The sequence below is a fragment of the Rhynchophorus ferrugineus genome, unplaced genomic scaffold, assembly GCF_030347505.1.
Source record: "Rhynchophorus ferrugineus isolate W39M unplaced genomic scaffold, kcgeb_rfMv2 rfM6, whole genome shotgun sequence".
Taxonomy (NCBI): Eukaryota; Metazoa; Arthropoda; class Insecta; order Coleoptera; family Curculionidae; genus Rhynchophorus; species Rhynchophorus ferrugineus.
In genome coordinates, this window is record NW_027472585.1 from 20,001,139 (window position 1) to 20,019,303 (window position 18,165).

General features: G+C 33.6%; 2 protein-coding genes across 2 annotated transcripts; one reads left to right on the forward strand and one right to left on the reverse strand.

Annotated features, from left to right (window-relative positions):
• Positions 1-9,298: 9,298 nt before the first annotated feature.
• Positions 9,299-15,368, forward strand: LOC143198281 (uncharacterized). Its single transcript, XM_076407410.1, has 4 exons — positions 9,299-9,406; positions 13,524-13,618; positions 13,682-13,839; positions 13,900-15,368. The coding sequence occupies exons 1-4, from the start codon at positions 9,383-9,385 to the stop codon at positions 15,099-15,101; spliced, it is 1,479 nt and encodes a 492-aa protein (XP_076263525.1). The 5' UTR covers positions 9,299-9,382; the 3' UTR covers positions 15,102-15,368.
• Positions 15,369-16,263: 895 nt separating this feature from the next.
• Positions 16,264-17,494, reverse strand: LOC143198382 (uncharacterized). The gene is made up of 4 exons (XM_076407556.1): positions 17,208-17,494; positions 17,090-17,151; positions 16,578-16,686; positions 16,264-16,516 (listed from the first exon to the last, which is right to left on the reverse strand). The coding sequence occupies exons 1-4, from the start codon at positions 17,217-17,219 to the stop codon at positions 16,433-16,435; spliced, it is 267 nt and encodes an 88-aa protein (XP_076263671.1). The 5' UTR covers positions 17,220-17,494; the 3' UTR covers positions 16,264-16,432.
• Positions 17,495-18,165: the final 671 nt, after the last annotated feature.

Consider the following 18,165-nt stretch of genomic DNA (forward strand, 5'->3'; position numbering starts at 1 on the left):
CTGAACTATATAGCGGACGTATAAGGAACAATTGACATTAAATACATACATTAATCGTTAAATATTAGAAATTAGCAAAAAAAACTAGAAATATTTACACTACTTGTCCTTTTGTTTCTATTTATTTAGAATCTATCGTTTACAAGACCGATAATTGGCAAAAAGCGAAAGTTAGTGTCGAATAAAGGCTTTTTGCTGTACGGACTGGTCCACGGATCTCTAGAAAACCCGATACCACCGCTAAATTACCGTGTTATTGCGTCGATACCGACGAAATAAACCGGTAACGACCGTGGCAGTAACCATGATATGGAGCTTTCTTTGCGATCTGCTTTCCTGGCCTTGTCGCAGTTTTAGTTTCTTGACTTTGTCAGCACGTGTGTCGTAATTTCACCACTTAATTACCATCATCAATTATGTATAAGTAATGTGAGATAGTTATCAATAATAAAGTGAAACAAAATTGTTTAACATTCAAAAATTAACATAAATTTGATTGTAAATTATATGGAATTATATGTAACGGCTACATACTTTCTTCTTTATAATATTCAGGCTATTATGATTCGACCTCGAACTTAGCATAGCATTGTACTTTAGAAGTGAAGTGCTTCTATAGTCTATCCAAAGTAGTTTTCTACATACGTCATCATAATGTATTGCATGCCGCAATTTGTAAATTCTCGTTTTAGAATCAGATTATATTTTCCTCATCTTATTCTAGTTAAAAAGAAACACAATGCTATCTGATAAGTTCGAACGTGTAACCGAACTAGCCTGCCAAAGTCGCCCGGTTGTCAAACGTATGTAAAATTCTTCAAAATATTACTTATAACTACTAAGATTATAAACCGGCAAACGTTATTTTAGCGCTTTGCTTGTTTTGATAAATTTTAAATCGCTACATAATATATCATATTACTTTGATTAAAAATGTCGACAGCAATAGCTAGGGTCACAAACTGATTGCGTCTTTAATCAGTTATTTCGAACAGGAATGAGATAATGGGGGGCCTCTTTTGCCAGTAAATTCCGTTAGAGAGGTCAATATTGATAATATTAAATATTATAAGTTTCAGCAATATCGGAAATAAATTTTAGCGTGTTGCTGCTGCGCTGAATATTAGTGTGGGGCTGTGACTAACATCACTCACAAAATGAAGAACAATATGTTAAACTTAGTCAATAAAATCCGTCCACATACGAAATGGGTGACGAATCAAGAGCATCTTGAAAATGATATCAAATATACAACATGTATAAGAACAGTGAGTACACAATCCATTTTTTCGATATAAACATAATTGTTGGTCTGGAAAGTATCTATAAAAAACATAGGGATATGTGGATTTTTGAGGGATTCATACACTCTTACGGGACAAAGGATTGAAAAGATAACACTCGATCTAATGAAACTTCAAACCGTTCAATAAAATCTAGGAAGATATGTTATTTGACTTTGTATATCTTGATGAAACTTTGATGTTTCAAAATGTTTCATTGAGCTACCCTTGGCAAGACCCTAACAAAAAAGTATAGAGACAACAAAATTAATTTGATAGGAAAAGGCAAAATGTGATAATAATAAATATAACAACATTTAAACCAAATCCAAGAGATTATAAAGTTAAGGTAAAAATTTGAATTAAATTTCATACAATGATATACTATGTCTCCAAAACAATATCAATTAATAATATTCCTTAAGCAAGAACAATTTTTCTTTTTTTCTTTTTTTTCATCAGACAACTTGCCATAACTCTTTTATAATTCCAACAATACGGGAATAACCGAAAGTAGCACAAAATACTGCTTAAAATTAAATAACTTAGTTTAATAATATTAGATTAACTAACTAACTAATTATATAAATTAACGAGAATGGGGCTATAAAACTTCCCAATTTGATTAATGCAACAATTCAACTAGAGCATCACCTAGATGTTCGGAAGATGGCTGAAATTATTATGATTCCAAAACCATGAAAACCACTAAATAAACTAAATTGTTATAGAATAACGTACGGATAATAGCTAGAGTATTTGAAAAAGTACTGTTGAAAATATTGAAATCAATTATAAAAAGAAAAAATCTAAAAACTGTCCATCAGCGCGGTTTTATGAACAAACATTGAACAATTACACGTGGTCAGTATAGAATAAAAGACATAGTTGAAAAAATCTAGGAAGATAAAAAGTCAGCTCAGCTAAATTCTTATAAGTAGTTCATCCCTTCGACAAGATTTCAAATGACATGAACTTAAACAGCAATACGCATTTTGCGATCAAACCGTCGTGCCAGACCTGGTCGAAGGCTTTGATTAGCAGAAGGACTGCTCCAAGCTTTTTACGTTGGTCAAGAGCATGATGGATGTGTGCGGCCAGACGGGTAGCCTGATGGATGGATGAGTGGTGAGCACAACAGCCGAATTGTTCATCAGGAATGATGTTGTCTTCCTTTGTGAAAAAGTTGAGAGCGTAGAGTATTGCCCTCTCGGCAAGCTTCGAAATGGCACTGAGAAGGCTGATGGGTCTGTAGTCAGATGAAGATAATTTTGCTCCTTTCTTGGGAATAACCTCTATATGTGCGTGTTTCCCAGATTGCAGCCTCATGATGGAGTTAATGATGTTTGCTAGATCCGCGAGCTGCTTATGCGGGAGCTTTTTTAACTGGGTAATCGATATTCCATCGAAATCTGGAAATTTTTTGGTTTGAAGTTTGCCGATTATAGTCTGTAAAGACAATGGAGGTACGAAATTGTTGAGACGAAAGGTTGGGGTTATTGGTCCTTTGATGAACTTGGATTCATTGATGACAGTGTCGTTGTCTTTAGCATTAGTGTTCTCTGCGAGTAGGAGGCATTTCATCTGAGCCTTGTAGGTTTCTACGAGGAGATCGACTTTTTCTTGGTCAGTGACTGCGAAATTTCCTGTAACCGCTGACTTCAGGGGGGGATGTCATTGTGCGTCTTCCCCACGAGGCATTTGGAGACACGCCAGAAAGAAGTGAGACCATCCAGTCTTTGGTCCGCGAGAAATCAGTTCCACTTCATCGCTCGCCAGGTCGAGACGGCCACCTTTACCCCCTTACATGCTCTGTTCACCTCCCTTTTGTCTGTAGCATCAAAGGTCAATCGAGCTAAACTGTCCAGACCGTTTTTGATGCGAATTTTACGTTTAAGAGAAGCGGGAAGGTTGTTTCTCCACGGTTGGGGTTGTGCTGAAATTTCGACTGTGGCAGATTGAATATCACGAGTTAGCTTGAGTGCAGCTTCCTCAAGCTTTTCTGGAGTGTTAATTTTCGGAATTGGATCTGATTCTAGGAGAAGAGATTGGTAGTTTTTCCAGTCGGTCTTTTTCCTGAATCTTGCGAGTGGGACTTGAGTGGTGACGCAGTTTCCGAGTTTGAGAAGGATCGGACAATGATCAGAGTCTAGTTCGTCAAGGACTCGAACTTCGGAATGGCGATTTACGTGTTGAAGAATAAAGAAATCAAGGACTCCTGCTGCGCCTTGAGAAGCTGTAGTGGGCCCAGTACAGCTTTTCAAGGCTGTAGCCCCGATCTGCATTTAGAGCTACGATGGCGTTCGCTCTGGAACACCCCGTTGGGTGGGGTGGTGATCGTTGAAATCGCTACCTATTATTTTTGGAAATTTTCCTTCGACGGGTGATCGGTATTCGATATAGTTGAATGCAGAAGATTTGTTTGTTTCGAAGTTGTTTGCTGATAACGAGGGTATTAGCTCGTGTTTGACTCCTTTTCTGACGAGAATGGCGGTTCCACCGCCTCGACCCGGGGTTCTATCGTTTCTGTAGACAAAAAAGTCTTCGAAAGAGAGACGATGTCATTCCATGTCATCAGTATAAGAGAATTTAGAACAGCCATTTTGAAGATTTAAAAGGCTGCTGGAAGTTAAATAAACAGGTAAATGTTGCCGCTTAGGCGACATTTGGGAAAAGACGAGCACATTGGTGAGCCAGGGCGATCACTTGCAGGAAAGCCTGCGGTCAGTAAACGCCGTCAGCTAGTTTTTGGGCTAGCTTCCTGCCACCTTGGTTACTTCATGCAGAACCTTGTGGAGGCCTGAGTTCACATACCTCGTCAATGGAGAGTGATTCTGAGATGTTTCTTATGATTACGCGGAAAGTAAATTAAAAGCGTTATCGTTTTAAACCCTTTCGTATTTCAGAAATTATATAACTAGTTTTTCAGTTAGTATAAAAATAAACTGCAAGTTCGTCAGCAACGATTAGTAATAATGTATTAGTAAAGAATACGTACATTAGTATTTAACATAGAGTAATATATGGTATTTATTTTTAACTCTATGGTATTTAAACTATCATTTAAAGTAAACTTAAATTTACCTGATGTCATATTAAAAAACTGATTAAATAAAATTATATGTGAGCTGATACAAAGTGGAACTATGAATATCAGTATCAAAGAAAAATAATTTAAAGAAATCTTCCTACAATATAAAATGAATGGAATATATATATATATATATATATATATATATATATATATATATATATATACTTCCGTAAATCTTACTGTAGCAGTGAGCTTTATAATTATAATTACGTTCCGGTAAGACAAAATACATCCTTTTACATAATACAATTGCACAATACTTATACAGTATTTTTAACAACATAATTATACAGGATATTAGAGATAATTATTTTTTAAAAGCAGTTTTTTGGATAAGACTATAATGTCTAACAATAATACCAATATGTAACATGTCGACGTTTTTTGGCAGGTTATATGGCGGATGCGGCAAAATCTCAAAACTGATAGTTTAACGTTATCATGGAACATCTTTTTAGTTAACAAGTTGAAGTCTTTTCGAAAGGGAATTTAGAGTTTCGTATGAAGGGTCATTTTAAACATTTGAACCTATGCCGACTGCAGTTCCACGGAGTAATATTCTGCTCTACACTGTTAATATTCCAACAACAAAAGAGATAACGCTTGAAATATTGACTGACAACACAATTTGTCAATATGACAAAAGACATATATCTATGTGACAGTCAATAAGATCAAAAAAACGGATTAAAAATTCGATTCATTGAGGAACATTCGGATCATTTGAGGGATGCCAAATTCCTCAAGTAGAATCAGCGAAATACTTCGACAATATGATAGGTTATATAGGCAGACTATATGTGAACTTAATTAAACAAATATAAGTGTAAAAATATTCAGGTCTCTTGGGATTTCATATCCTCCTCAATATTCTCAATACTCGCACACTTTCTATCTCTTCTTCGGCATTAAATGAATCGCTTTCATCCCCTAAAAGCTATCCGAACTCCCAACTGGAACTGATGTTTGGCCATTATTTGCTTCTTTATTCACCTCTGCAATATTCTCCATGATGATCACATCTCAGCTTGTAAAAACTGTATTTTTCTTTTGGATTGTATACTCGATAGCCTCTAATTTCTGTATCGTATTCTACAAAAATACATTTTTCAGCTTTCTTGTCCCATTTCTGTCGTTTATTATGCTTGATCATCTTCAAACACTGCTCCGAATCATCAACTCGTCGTCGTTTTGTCAAAAGTGAGCTCACGCGGCACCCACTTTCCACAGAGCTTTCTCATACCCAAATATTCGTAAATGATATGATGTACACGTTCAATTGATATCTTTAGAGTGTGCTATTTCATTCAGTTTCAATTTACGGTCATTCAAAATCATTTTGTGTATTTTTTAAATGTTTTCGTCGGCAACAACCCTTTTTGGGCGTCCACTACATTCACCGTCCTCATTTCACCACGTCTAAACGTAGCATACCAATCCTTGATGGTTGATTTTCCTGAGCAGGGTCCGGAAATTCGGCACCAAGCCAAGTTTTTGCTTCAACTGTATATTTTCCCTTCAAACAGCAATATTTTGTCAATACGTGAAATTCCTTTTTATCCATCTTTTTCACAATAACAGAAGTTGCTTCACTCAAAATGCTATAATTCACAAACTAATGATCCGACAGCTGTCAAGTTTATACACGCATCTATTGAGGGTTGGGGCTAACTAAATACATATTTAATATTAATTCTAGTAGCGCCATCTATGTGTCAGGCCGGGGACTTGTCAATTGACCTGTACAACGTAAAATCTAGTTTGTTTCTATATGAACATCTGGAACTGAAGGTATATAGTGTTGGTAAAGAAGATGAATTATCTAAAGTTCCCCCATGTTAATCGTCTTCACAATTTCCTAAAGGCGGATGAATTTTAAGAAATTAATGATGAACGCTTTAAATGATTTTTCAAACACGCTTGTTGAGGGATATGTATTTTTGGACCCATGCGTTATAATAGATCCAAAAAATATTTCAAATTATCTAGGTTAGCCTTAAACGAATTAAATATATTAAATACTTATTTAAAATATTGTTCTTAAAAATAAAAAAAATAAAAAACTGCACCACTTAAGTACTGAATCGCTTTACACCAAAATTATTTGTGTATTGAATTTACAGTTAATCAGTGTTAAAAGGTTTAAATTTTGGAGCTATTATTTTAGTTGAGTTGCAACTATCAGATAGTTGATAAAAAAATAAAAAATATCCCGTTTGTATAACTTCTTTCAAAAGTGGACTAATTTCTGTAATTAAAATATAAACATTTGAATGATTATTAATATGAATAAACTTATCCCAACCTACAATAACAAAACAGCACGTGGCCGTAACGATCTTAAATTTATTGCATACTTAATACATTCAGTTTGGCATTTTTAATATTGTAATGTATGAACATGACTTTTAAAAACAGTCAAATACCTCTTCAAAAGGAAACGATGCTGAATTTATTTACTATCTGTGCATCTCGATGCACAACACTTCTTATGTTGAGAATACATTATAGTTATGTTATAGTACCGACTAATATTATACTAATGAACTAATCACTAAATAATAATAAATCATTCTTAATCACTAAACTGTATGAGAAAACTGAACACTGAACACAGACTATCCTACGTAAGGCACACGTAAAGCGGGTTTGTGGCTCTTAACATAGGTATTAAACAAATAATATGTAGGAATTTCATTTGTTGTGTGTATTGACTTTATTTGTTTGTTAGAATACTCACTAAATTCACTGCTATCTCGTAGAAGGAACTTGCATGGAAATAGAAAACTAATTGATTTAAAACCAGTTTATTTCGTCGACGAGAGGATGGATAGGTATGAAATAGAGGCTGATCGCGGTCTAGTCGCGAAGACCCGCAGCACGACGAGGGCACGTAATCACACCATGCAGTTCGCGGTACCTCAGTTAATACTTCGAGACGATGGAAAGTAAGAGCCAGATGAGTTAGTGGCCTAAAATATCGACCAGCTCGGTAATACATCTATTATCCGAGAGACGAACAGTGGAGGAATATCTCGAATAGAGTTCGGAGATAAAATCATGAACTAGGAGGACATCTATATCTCTGAGTATGTGATTACTCCTGACAAACCAAGGGGCATTGAGTATTATCCTGAGAATTTTGTTGTGAAAGACTTGAAGACGTTCCACCTGGTGGGGTCTAGAGTAGTTAAAGTAGACACTAGAGCGATTGATCGAACCATCATCTTGTACAGGAGAGGTTTTATTGAAAGAGGAATCCTGCTGGCCCGATTGATGAGCGTTAGGCTTTTGGCGTTCTCGATTTTAACACGCGAAATGCTCGGTTCGAAACGTTTCTTGTGGAAGAAGATGGCCTGAATTTTCTATGGGTTGACTTGAAACCTCCAGAAATGTAACTACTCATCGAGTTGTTTCTGATGTTTGCGCTGGATGCGCGGTGCGGCTCTTGAAGAAGTAAAGTAAGCAGTGTCGTTCGCGTAAAAAGCTGCCGCAACTTGTGATAACCTAGGGATATCTGGAAGGAAAAGGTTAAAAGAGCGGATGCCATTAGGGAACCCTGCGAAACTCCTACATCGATGGTTTTCCGGTTGGAGAGTTTATCTCTAATCTTCACCTGGAGCGATCGTCCTTACAGAAATGATCTGATAAAAGCGGTTGGGTCATCGAGTCATTAAGACGCTCACTACTATTTCGTGGATGGAACTTGCAGGGAAACAGTAAACACTGATTGATTTAAATTTCTTTATTTAAGTTGTTATAGACTACATATGGGACATGGACGGGAGGACAGACAGAATGTTAGGTCAGGTCAAGTTTATGCGAAAGTAATGCAGGAAAGCAATGAAATAGTAAAGAGGAAAAAAAAACATCTTCGTGACGGTCTTTTGTACACGGAATCGCATGGTACCGATCCTCTAGCGTTGCCAACCTTAAAATCCAGCGTAGGTGTATTTGTGTGGCCTAAAGGGTTTTAGAGGTCGCTACATTCTTCCAAGAGAAGCTACTGCGGAACGTACCTCTATGGGATGAAAGTACTTCAAAACTCTTGCAACCATATAATTAATGGCCCAGCGACTGCTTTAGATGCTTGGGCTGTAAGGGGATCCAACCTTAGTGGTACGAGTTTTGCGGGATCAGCTGCCATCTTCAAAGAACGCAGGACGGAGTTCGTCATGGGGCGTTCTGGTTTGATTTGGGGTACCTGCAAATATAGCAGCTTATGTGTGACCTCTATTGGTGCAAGGGTTGCCATGGGTTGCAGTCTTTGTCCATTAGACTAGTCTCGTGGGAACGTGAACGTGATGAATTCCTCGTGCTTTCCTTCCATGTGCGTGTCGAGCACGTAGATCTTGTTGATTCGATAGGTACTCCGATCGCGTTGTAGTCACCAAATGTGGTATATTCTTCTGTAGTGTATTGAATTTATTTGCTTGTTTGAATACTCACTACTAATTGATTTGAAACTTGTTTATTCCGATGAAAAATATTACATGTGGTCGACGGAGGATGAATAGAAACTGGATTAGGTCAAGATTATATAAAGTCCCCATAATATTATTTTCCCTATAAATCTTTATTTACTCTGTGACTATATACAGATATAACTTTTAGTCTGTATACAGCTTTAACAGTATATTGATAGAACTACAACAGAACATTAGTAATGTAAGTTTGAAAATCCCCCAAAACATAACCGAATCTAACATCAACAAATATGAACCGAAACGGTACCCGCAAAGAAAGCAGTACCCGATCTCGAGCACGCCGTCACTTTCTTCGTAGCCTTGTGCTTTGGCCTTGCGTTGCATCACCTTGTATCACAAGACGCTGGTCCGCGGTCCGGCGAAAGTGCGAGCCCCACCACGAGGGGCATGCATAGCCATCCATCTACCCGCGACGCCGAACCTATATAACGTGGAGGCCCTCGGCCAATCATCAAAAGTGTTATTAGTTTTTCTTTGCCAAACTACACCCTCTTTACGGTGTCAGTGGTTCCCAGATCATGAGGGTCCACCGGTACCTAGTGGTCAGTGTTTTTTTGTGTTCATTCTATAATACCTTACGGTTACTGCAGTGGGTACTTTTAAGTGATCATAAAGACAAGTAGTGCGCCGAAACATTATTTTTTATAGATCTAAAAATCGAATTTGTGCAGTACTTGTCTTTTCGAACTGAAAACTAACCAAAAATTATAGTAACTACATCAAACAGCAACACTAACACCTTGCCGAAAACAACAAAATAACATATCAAAAATGTCTGTATCACACATAACCTCAATATTTTACTACAAAAAATAATACCCTTCCGTTTTAAAATTCACTCTGATTAAAGTACTTCACTAATAGTGTTAAAATATTATTTAATCTGTAATAATTAAATTTCAATCAATTGAAAAAATTCAATATAGAATTTACTAATTATGATTAATTCGCATTTACGATTTTTAACAAATAAACAAATAATTTAATTAATAAAATATATGTAATTTAATAATTTATTAGTAATTATTGAACAACCAAAACATTATTTTTTATAGATATAACAATTAGATTTGTACAGTAGATGTCTTTTCGAACTAAAAACTAACCAAAAATTATAGTAACAACTCCAAACAGCAGCACTAACAACCAACAATACTAATAGCTTACCAAAAACAACTAAATAACATATCAAAAATTTCTATATTGCACATAACCTCAATCTTTTATCACAAAACATAATACCTTTTGTTTTAAAACACACTCTGATTAAAATACTTCCTTTACTAGTATTAAAATATTATTTAATCTTTTATAACTGAATATCAAAAAATAAAATAAAATTCAATATAGGAGTTACTTAATTATAATTAATTCGCATGTACGATTTTCAATAAGCAAGTAATTTATTTACTAAAATATGTCTAATTAATTGATTCATTAGTCATTATCGTGCAAAAATAGTTGTTATATATACTGAATGAGTTTTAAATATAATTAATTAATAATTCGTATATAATCACTTAATTTTACTTTGTTAATATATACTAGGGCCGAAGCCGAAAAAAATCGATATCTCGATATTTTTTCAAAATATTTTTTTCGGCGACCGACGTCCCTGATATATGCTATAAACTTTACAAAGCATAGAATAAGTATAATTAATGATTATAATATAATTTTTAATAAATTAATGAATTCAGTTATTCATTACAATAATTAATTGGTGAATAACTAGTTCAATGAATGGTGATAATTCCTAATCCATTAGAACACTAAATGTCAAGTATTATTATAAACAATAGATCTAATCTCAAACTAAACAGCAACTACAAGACGGCTATAGTTTTATAACCTCAATGTGTAACAGAAACTTTGAAGGTCTTTGGTCCTTCGTGTTTTCATTTTGTTAATATTTACATAATTGTATATTAAATTAAAACACAAAATTTCACTATTACATTTTTTGTAATTTAGGAATTCATAATGCGTTTTTTTGTTTCAAAAATTATCGAATCACAAGATATATGTCCGCTTCATTAGCATACGCGTAGCTTTCTCTATCATTTCATTATCCTTGATGGTCGTTTGCTATGATTTACATCCCATATATCTACCACAGCTATTTAAATTATTTAGATTTCAAATAAATCACAATTCTAGTTGTCTAAACTGTCTTAAAACGTTTTAGTACTAGATTTTAAATGACATGACATTTTTTTGTACTTTTGCATTCTTATTATTATTTATAGAGAGAAAGACTTACCTTAACTTAACTTAACTTAAATTAATAACCTCAAAGAATTTTCAAAATTACTTTTACTCGAATTACAAATTCAATTGCATTGTTTTAATATGTTTTATCATAAATGTCAAATTAATCATTAGGTCGGTAATGTAGGAAACCATATATCATAAACTTAAAGTATACTATTAAATATCCTAATTACTAGTTTACAGGGCCCTTAGTTGATTAAAATGAGACTTGAAAGCCCTTATTTAACCATATTGGTTTTATTGTTGCCTAATATATTCATTGTTTACCATTACAGACCGAAAACAAAATAGAAATTATTTTTCTTATGGCGCACCAAATAAAAACGGCTAATTGAAAAAGAAAGTGACCGTCACCAGTAAATATTTATGGACAATACGTGCTAAACTGACGAAAAAACATATATAGACACATATAATAACCACGCCGGTTTTACGCGGTTTTTCTTTCTCTATTTTATTGCCTTTTTTATTGTTCAGTGATTATTTCAGATCCGAACATTCAATTAAGCGGCTTTTCTGCAATTGTACGGTTTGGATGAATTGTTATTCGACGGATGACGGTACCGGTTCCTCGGGAGAAAGTACTGCATCATCGTCTAATTCTTAATCAACCTTTTGATCCGTTTCCACATCACCGACATTCTATTTATACCTACATAATTAATAAAAGAATATCATCCCGATATTTATCGATTAAGTTTCGTTTGTTTAAAATTAATTTTCTTAAATGATTATTTAAAAAATATTGTTTATTTTTGTCATCAATTAATCAGTAATTATTTTATTACAAAATATATAAGCATAGTTACCGATAATTTTAATTAATTTAATTATTAATTTTAAATTAGTTTAAGAAATAATTTACTTTTTGATTACTAATCACTGATACAAATAATTTGAAGTTAAAAATTGTTTATTTAACAACTATAATTACACAATTGCAAATTTATTATTAATATTATTATTGAAACTTTAATTATTAATTATGATTGATAATTAATTATGATTGTCAATTACCACTGTTTATATAGATTCAAGACGCAGAAAGTGGAAATTATCAAAATATGTGTCAATGTCAAATATATTAAGTTATCTTATTAAGTTAACTTTTTAAATTTATTCTATTCGTTATTTCTAGTACTTCATGCAAGTCGCTGCTTTTTAACTTATGCTGAAGCCCTGGTACCTTGCGCCAGCACCATGTTAGTCCTGCTAATTAATAGACATTCGTTAGCATCAGCACGCCAATCAAAAATATCATCGACTCTCCTTTTTCAATAACGAAATAGCACCAAGCCAAAACCGGCGATGACCTAAACGATACGTACCCACGTCTAATTTCACTTTCTTCCAAGACCATCCTGGCAAGGGCGCGCTTGTTACATGTATATTTGGAAAGTCCGAATCTTTCTCCCGTTGATTATTACATAACGGAGAAATGAACAAACAAGCGTAAACATTTGTTTTGTTTTTTAACACTAAATGTGGCGTATGTTAATTAATTTGACGTTATATATTTAGATGTGAAGAAGTTCTTTAAAAGAATGAAATATTGTTAAATAAATTGACAGGTTAAGAGCATTTTGTAAACAAAACAACAATTTAATTAAATAGTTTCAGTAATTGATAACGTATCTTCCTCCCGTTAACTATTATATAACGAAAAAGTGAACAAACATTCGTAACCATTTGTTTTGAGTTTTAACACTAAATATGACATATGTTAATTAACTTGACGTTATATATTTAGATCAAGAAAGTCTTCAAAATATTAAAATATTACTAAATAAATTGTAGGAATCTGCAAAGAAAATGTCGATTTATTAAAATATTTTCAGTAATTGATAACGTTTTTAACATATTATTTATTTATTGTGATGTTATTTATTGTATAATGGAAAAATTGATAACATTACGTTTTTGATAACTCTAAATGTGATATAATTAGCTTCATTTCAATGTTTAATTGAGAAAAGTTAATTCTTGGAAGCAAAGATAAATAATAAATATATGAAACATCAGGACTATATGGTGAATGCGCAAAATATATAACTCCAAGGTTGCGTTATTAATATTACCAGGAACACAATACTTTTTTTTTAGTTAATACAAGACGTTTGAAAACTTCCCAAAAAATAACTGAATTTAAAATTTTCGAGTATGAGTAAACATTTGTAACGTGGTGATTTAAAATTTAATGTGACGTTTGATCTTTGGGTATTAAAATAATAAAGAAAAACCTAAATGAAATTAATTTAGATTAGATAAAGTATCAGCTACTTTATAAAACAATATCAATAATAAACAAGGTATATCTTTGAAACACCAAACTTGTTAACTCTATTTATTATAAAACAAAGAGCTAAGTAAACATTTATGTTTTAGGTTACCATCTTGGTAACTCTAAATGTGACGTGGACGAATGGGAAAGCTATCGTTGGAAATGCTGATACAAAAGCAGACGGCACAACTGATGTCCCGTAAGTTGATTGATTACATTGACGCCTTATTTTATGTAACATTTCCCTATCATCGTTTTGTAGAAATGCTAGCAAAAGAGTCGGCTACAACTATCCAGCTCCTGCTGTGGGCTTGAGCGGATCCGGAAGTGATGTGAGCTTTGGTCAGTCTGGAGGAGGAGTCGCTTTGGGTGGAGATGCCTCGGCGCATATCTCCATAGATGCGGGAGCTGTAAACTTAGGTGAGCACTGAACACAAAACTCGACTGAGCATTATTACCAATACCTAATATATCTTCCAGGTGGTAGTGGTTTAGGAACTTCCGGCGCCGGTGTGGACGTCCAGCACGTTGCTGATATTGAGCACCAACACTTAATAGAACATCACGAGGTTCACCATGAGGATCATCTCATCGATCATCATGATCATCATGAATACCATGACCACCACGATCATCACGATCATCATGATCCTGGATATTGGAAGAAGAAGGTAACATGGAAAAAAGGTTGGAAGAAGATCTGGAAACCGGCTCAGAAGAAAATTTGGAAACCCCAATGGAAAAAGTACTGGAAACCCATCTGGGTGCCCACCCAAAAACCTGCATGGAAAGAGATCCAGGTGCCCGATTGGAAGAAAGTCTGGAAACCGGTCTGGAAGCCTATACAAGTACCCGCGTGGAAAGAAATCCAAGTGCCCGACTGGAAGAAGGTTTGGAAGCCTGTGTGGAAACCAATTCAAGTACCAGCGTGGAAAGAAATTCAAGTACCCGACTGGAAGAAGATCTGGAAGCCAGTATGGAAAGAGATCTCCGTGCCCGCATGGAAGGACATCCAGGTACCGGCCTGGAAAAAATACTGGTACCCCGTTTGGGTGAAAGAAGGTATCCACGGTGAACACTACCTAGGAAAAGATCACGAGGGCAGCGAATATACAGCACACGATATCTGGAAGAAAAAGATCGTGTGGAAGGCCGCGTGGAAAAAGTACTGGAAACCAGCCAAAAAACAAATATGGGTCAAAGACAAAAAATTAGAATGGAAGGAAGCTTGGAAACAAATATGGAAAACTGAAAAGAAACAAATATGGGTATCAGACAAGAAACTGGCTTGGAAAGAAGCTTGGAAACAGATATGGAGAACCGAGAAGAAACAAATATGGGTATCAGACAAGAAACTCGAATGGAAAGAGGCCTGGAAACAGATCTGGAGAACCGAGAAGAAACAAATCTGGATCCCTGACAAGAAACTAGAATGGAAGGAGGCGTGGAAACAGATCTGGGTGCCGGACTATAAACAGATATGGGTACCCGCTTGGAAGGAAATCTGGAAACCGGTGATCATTCAGGAATGGTTCCCATCGCCCGATCACCACGATCACCATCACGATCATCACGATTGGAAGCGATCCGACGATACCAACAGCACCAGTCAGAATAATCTGGTCAAGAGGCACACCGAGGACAAGGTCCAAGCTGTAAACCAAAGCAAAAGCGATAGCTGATGGCGTGTAAAATCAATTTTTCTATGATAATTTATCAGTGTGTTCGGATGCAGGATGAAATTGCAGGAAAATTGTTGTTCTGTTATTTAGGATTCTGGATAGTAGTCGTACCTTTTGTAAATATTACTATTAAGTAATTTTATTTTGTTATTAGTAGTAACCTAGACTGAAATGTGTATATATTATTATCATACAAATCCTTCGATATTAGAAAGGACAAATGTTATATATTTTGTTATTTTTCTTGTTATTACTTTTTATTAATACCTAGCGATAAATAAATTATTAATAACAAAAATACATCTGCATTATTTTACACTTCCAGGACAATAGTAAATATTTACTTTATTCCTTTATTTAAACCAAAGTTAATGAAATAATAGGTACAAGAAAAGTGTCTTACCAACAAGAAATACAAAATAAACACCGAAATTACAAATTTCTATGTTACTCAATACAAAATAGAATAGCAAATAAGTGAAAGCTTTCCCCAGAAAATAATTCCACTAAGATAGAATCACCTTATGACATAACTGAATCAGAAGTTAAAAAATAAATCCGCAATAACATTTAAAAATTTTACCGCACCTAATCGGAACAAATTAACACATTAAAATATATATTTTGCAATTATGATCTAATAAATAAACAAGGCACAAATTTCGATTGCCTCGCGCTTTCTCCAAGTTCAACGAATGTTTTAATATGAACACAGGCACACTACAACTTTTTTTAAGCACCATTAATTAGTTAATCATTTTTGATACGAAAACGGCGTAGCTTTGAACTTTCCGTTACTGTTTTCTCTTTGGACTTTATATTTTACCGGGACAAATACAAAATAAACACACTAAAATGTACGGTTTAACCACGCAGTAAATTTATTTATGAATATGTGGGGTAAAAATAACAATGCGTTAGTCTATCTTACGTTTGATATTAATTGAAATTTATAAGTTACTATGGTTTACGTTAATATGGCTTTACAAAATATTTTCTATATTTAACAATTACAATGTTTCAAAATTTTATAAATAAAAATTATGTTTTGTCTTTATTAACACGGTCAAAAATAATGTTCTAAGGGATAATCGTTTATAAACAAAAAAAACGAATAGCGTTATTGATTTATGCATATATTTTTATTATACATATTGGAGTAAATAATTTAAATAAATAAATAAATTACTATATCTAATAGTTAACAACACCCTATAAATATAAAAACGTATATCAATACTATTATTTCGAAAATTTTTCTTTTGTTTCCATTATGGTGAACAAACTGTACAACATACAATTGTACAAAGTTATATTGGTCAGAATGGGATCTATTTGTGGAGCGCGCGTGGTAAAGGAAGCCATTCCTTTATTTCTACGGGAGTCCAGACTTTTTTCCATATTGGTACGTATATCTGGAATACAAAAACAATGTTAGGTTTGTTTGGTTTTGCTATATTACCACGTAGAACGAACCTTTTTTATTTTCCACTCTTTTACCCAACGGAACTTCCATTCTGTTCTTGTTTTCCATATTCGACCAGACCCGTCTGTATGAATAGGTGAGTTTTGATGTGAATAAGAACTAGAATTAAGGTATAAATTATTTTTTTCAAAATGAAGAAAAGTAGAAACAACTTTGACATTTGCATTTGTCAAATTACAATTATCAGGTCAAACGTTCAAAATAAATGATTTATTATTAAATGGGGCGAAAAAAATTCGGGCGAAGCATTTGAGAAACGATTCGTAAATAGGCATCTCTTGTACAATGATTTGAAACTGAATGGTTTGAAAGAAATAAAATGAATTTGAATGGAAGAAAAACTCCAAGTTCCAAAGGAAAATTATTTCAAATACATTTTAAACTGAAATTTTGAAAACTTCTACGAGTATCTCCCCTATCAATCACTATGACTTAAAAACCAACAAAGGACAATTAAAAAAGTAGTATTGTTAAGCATATAACATATTCACCGTTGGCCTACCTCGATTTGACGTATGCACTAGCACAGCTTCCAAAAATGATAACAGCCACCAATAGTAGAACCTATAAAATATCTAAAATTGTTATATACACCAAAACACTCATCATTACGATCTTACACAAATTTTCATTTTTTTATCAAACAACTTTTTAGAAAACCATCAATTTTACTGAAACATATTATCAGAAGCGTTAATATATTGTATGTGATTAAAAACAAACAATGCGTCTCAATTTATAGACTAAAACCTTTTAGAAATTCGCATGGGACTTGTCCGATTGTCAGTTTGTAGGACAAAATCTCATCAACATGTCAGGCACACGTTGGAAATCAGATGTAAAAGCTCTTATTGTGTATAATCAAAAAAATGCCCGACTCGTTGTGAATACTTATCAGTTAAAATCCGGATGAAAACGTTAAATATTAAATAAGAAAGTAAAAATAACAACTTTTGTATTACAACAGAATTCCATAATTGATCACTATTAATCTCGATAAAAACGGTAACCATTACATAAGAAAATAATCATTACATATAAAAGAAATCATGTTAGCTTTTTAATTTTATCGAAAAAAAATCCTAGTACATATTGATGTTATTATCCCATATTCGCATTGCTTATGTATTGATGCAAGTACAACAGAACACTAGTAATAAATTAATTTGTAAATTAAGATCATACTAAGCATATCTAACATATAAGTATTAAAAAAATTAAGTTTTAAAATGCCAATATTTTATATCACATTATATACCAATATCATATTAATGTTAATAGTAACAATTATATTATTCCAAAATTTACATTACGACTATATATAATCGAAATCAAATTATTTTTTAAGTGTAATAGATATGTAGATAAAACAAATTCCAAGTATATAATTTTAGTTGTTAAAAAATGCTACATTTACTATTTTTCAACCATAGTTAATTAAAAATTGATACAGTAAACTCGGGCGTCCATAATAAGGATGATATCTAATGAATATACAAAATTTATTTAAGCTATAGCTATTTACAAATAACCAAATAATTTCCTAAATTTTTCTGCCTTAAAAGGAAACTGATTTTT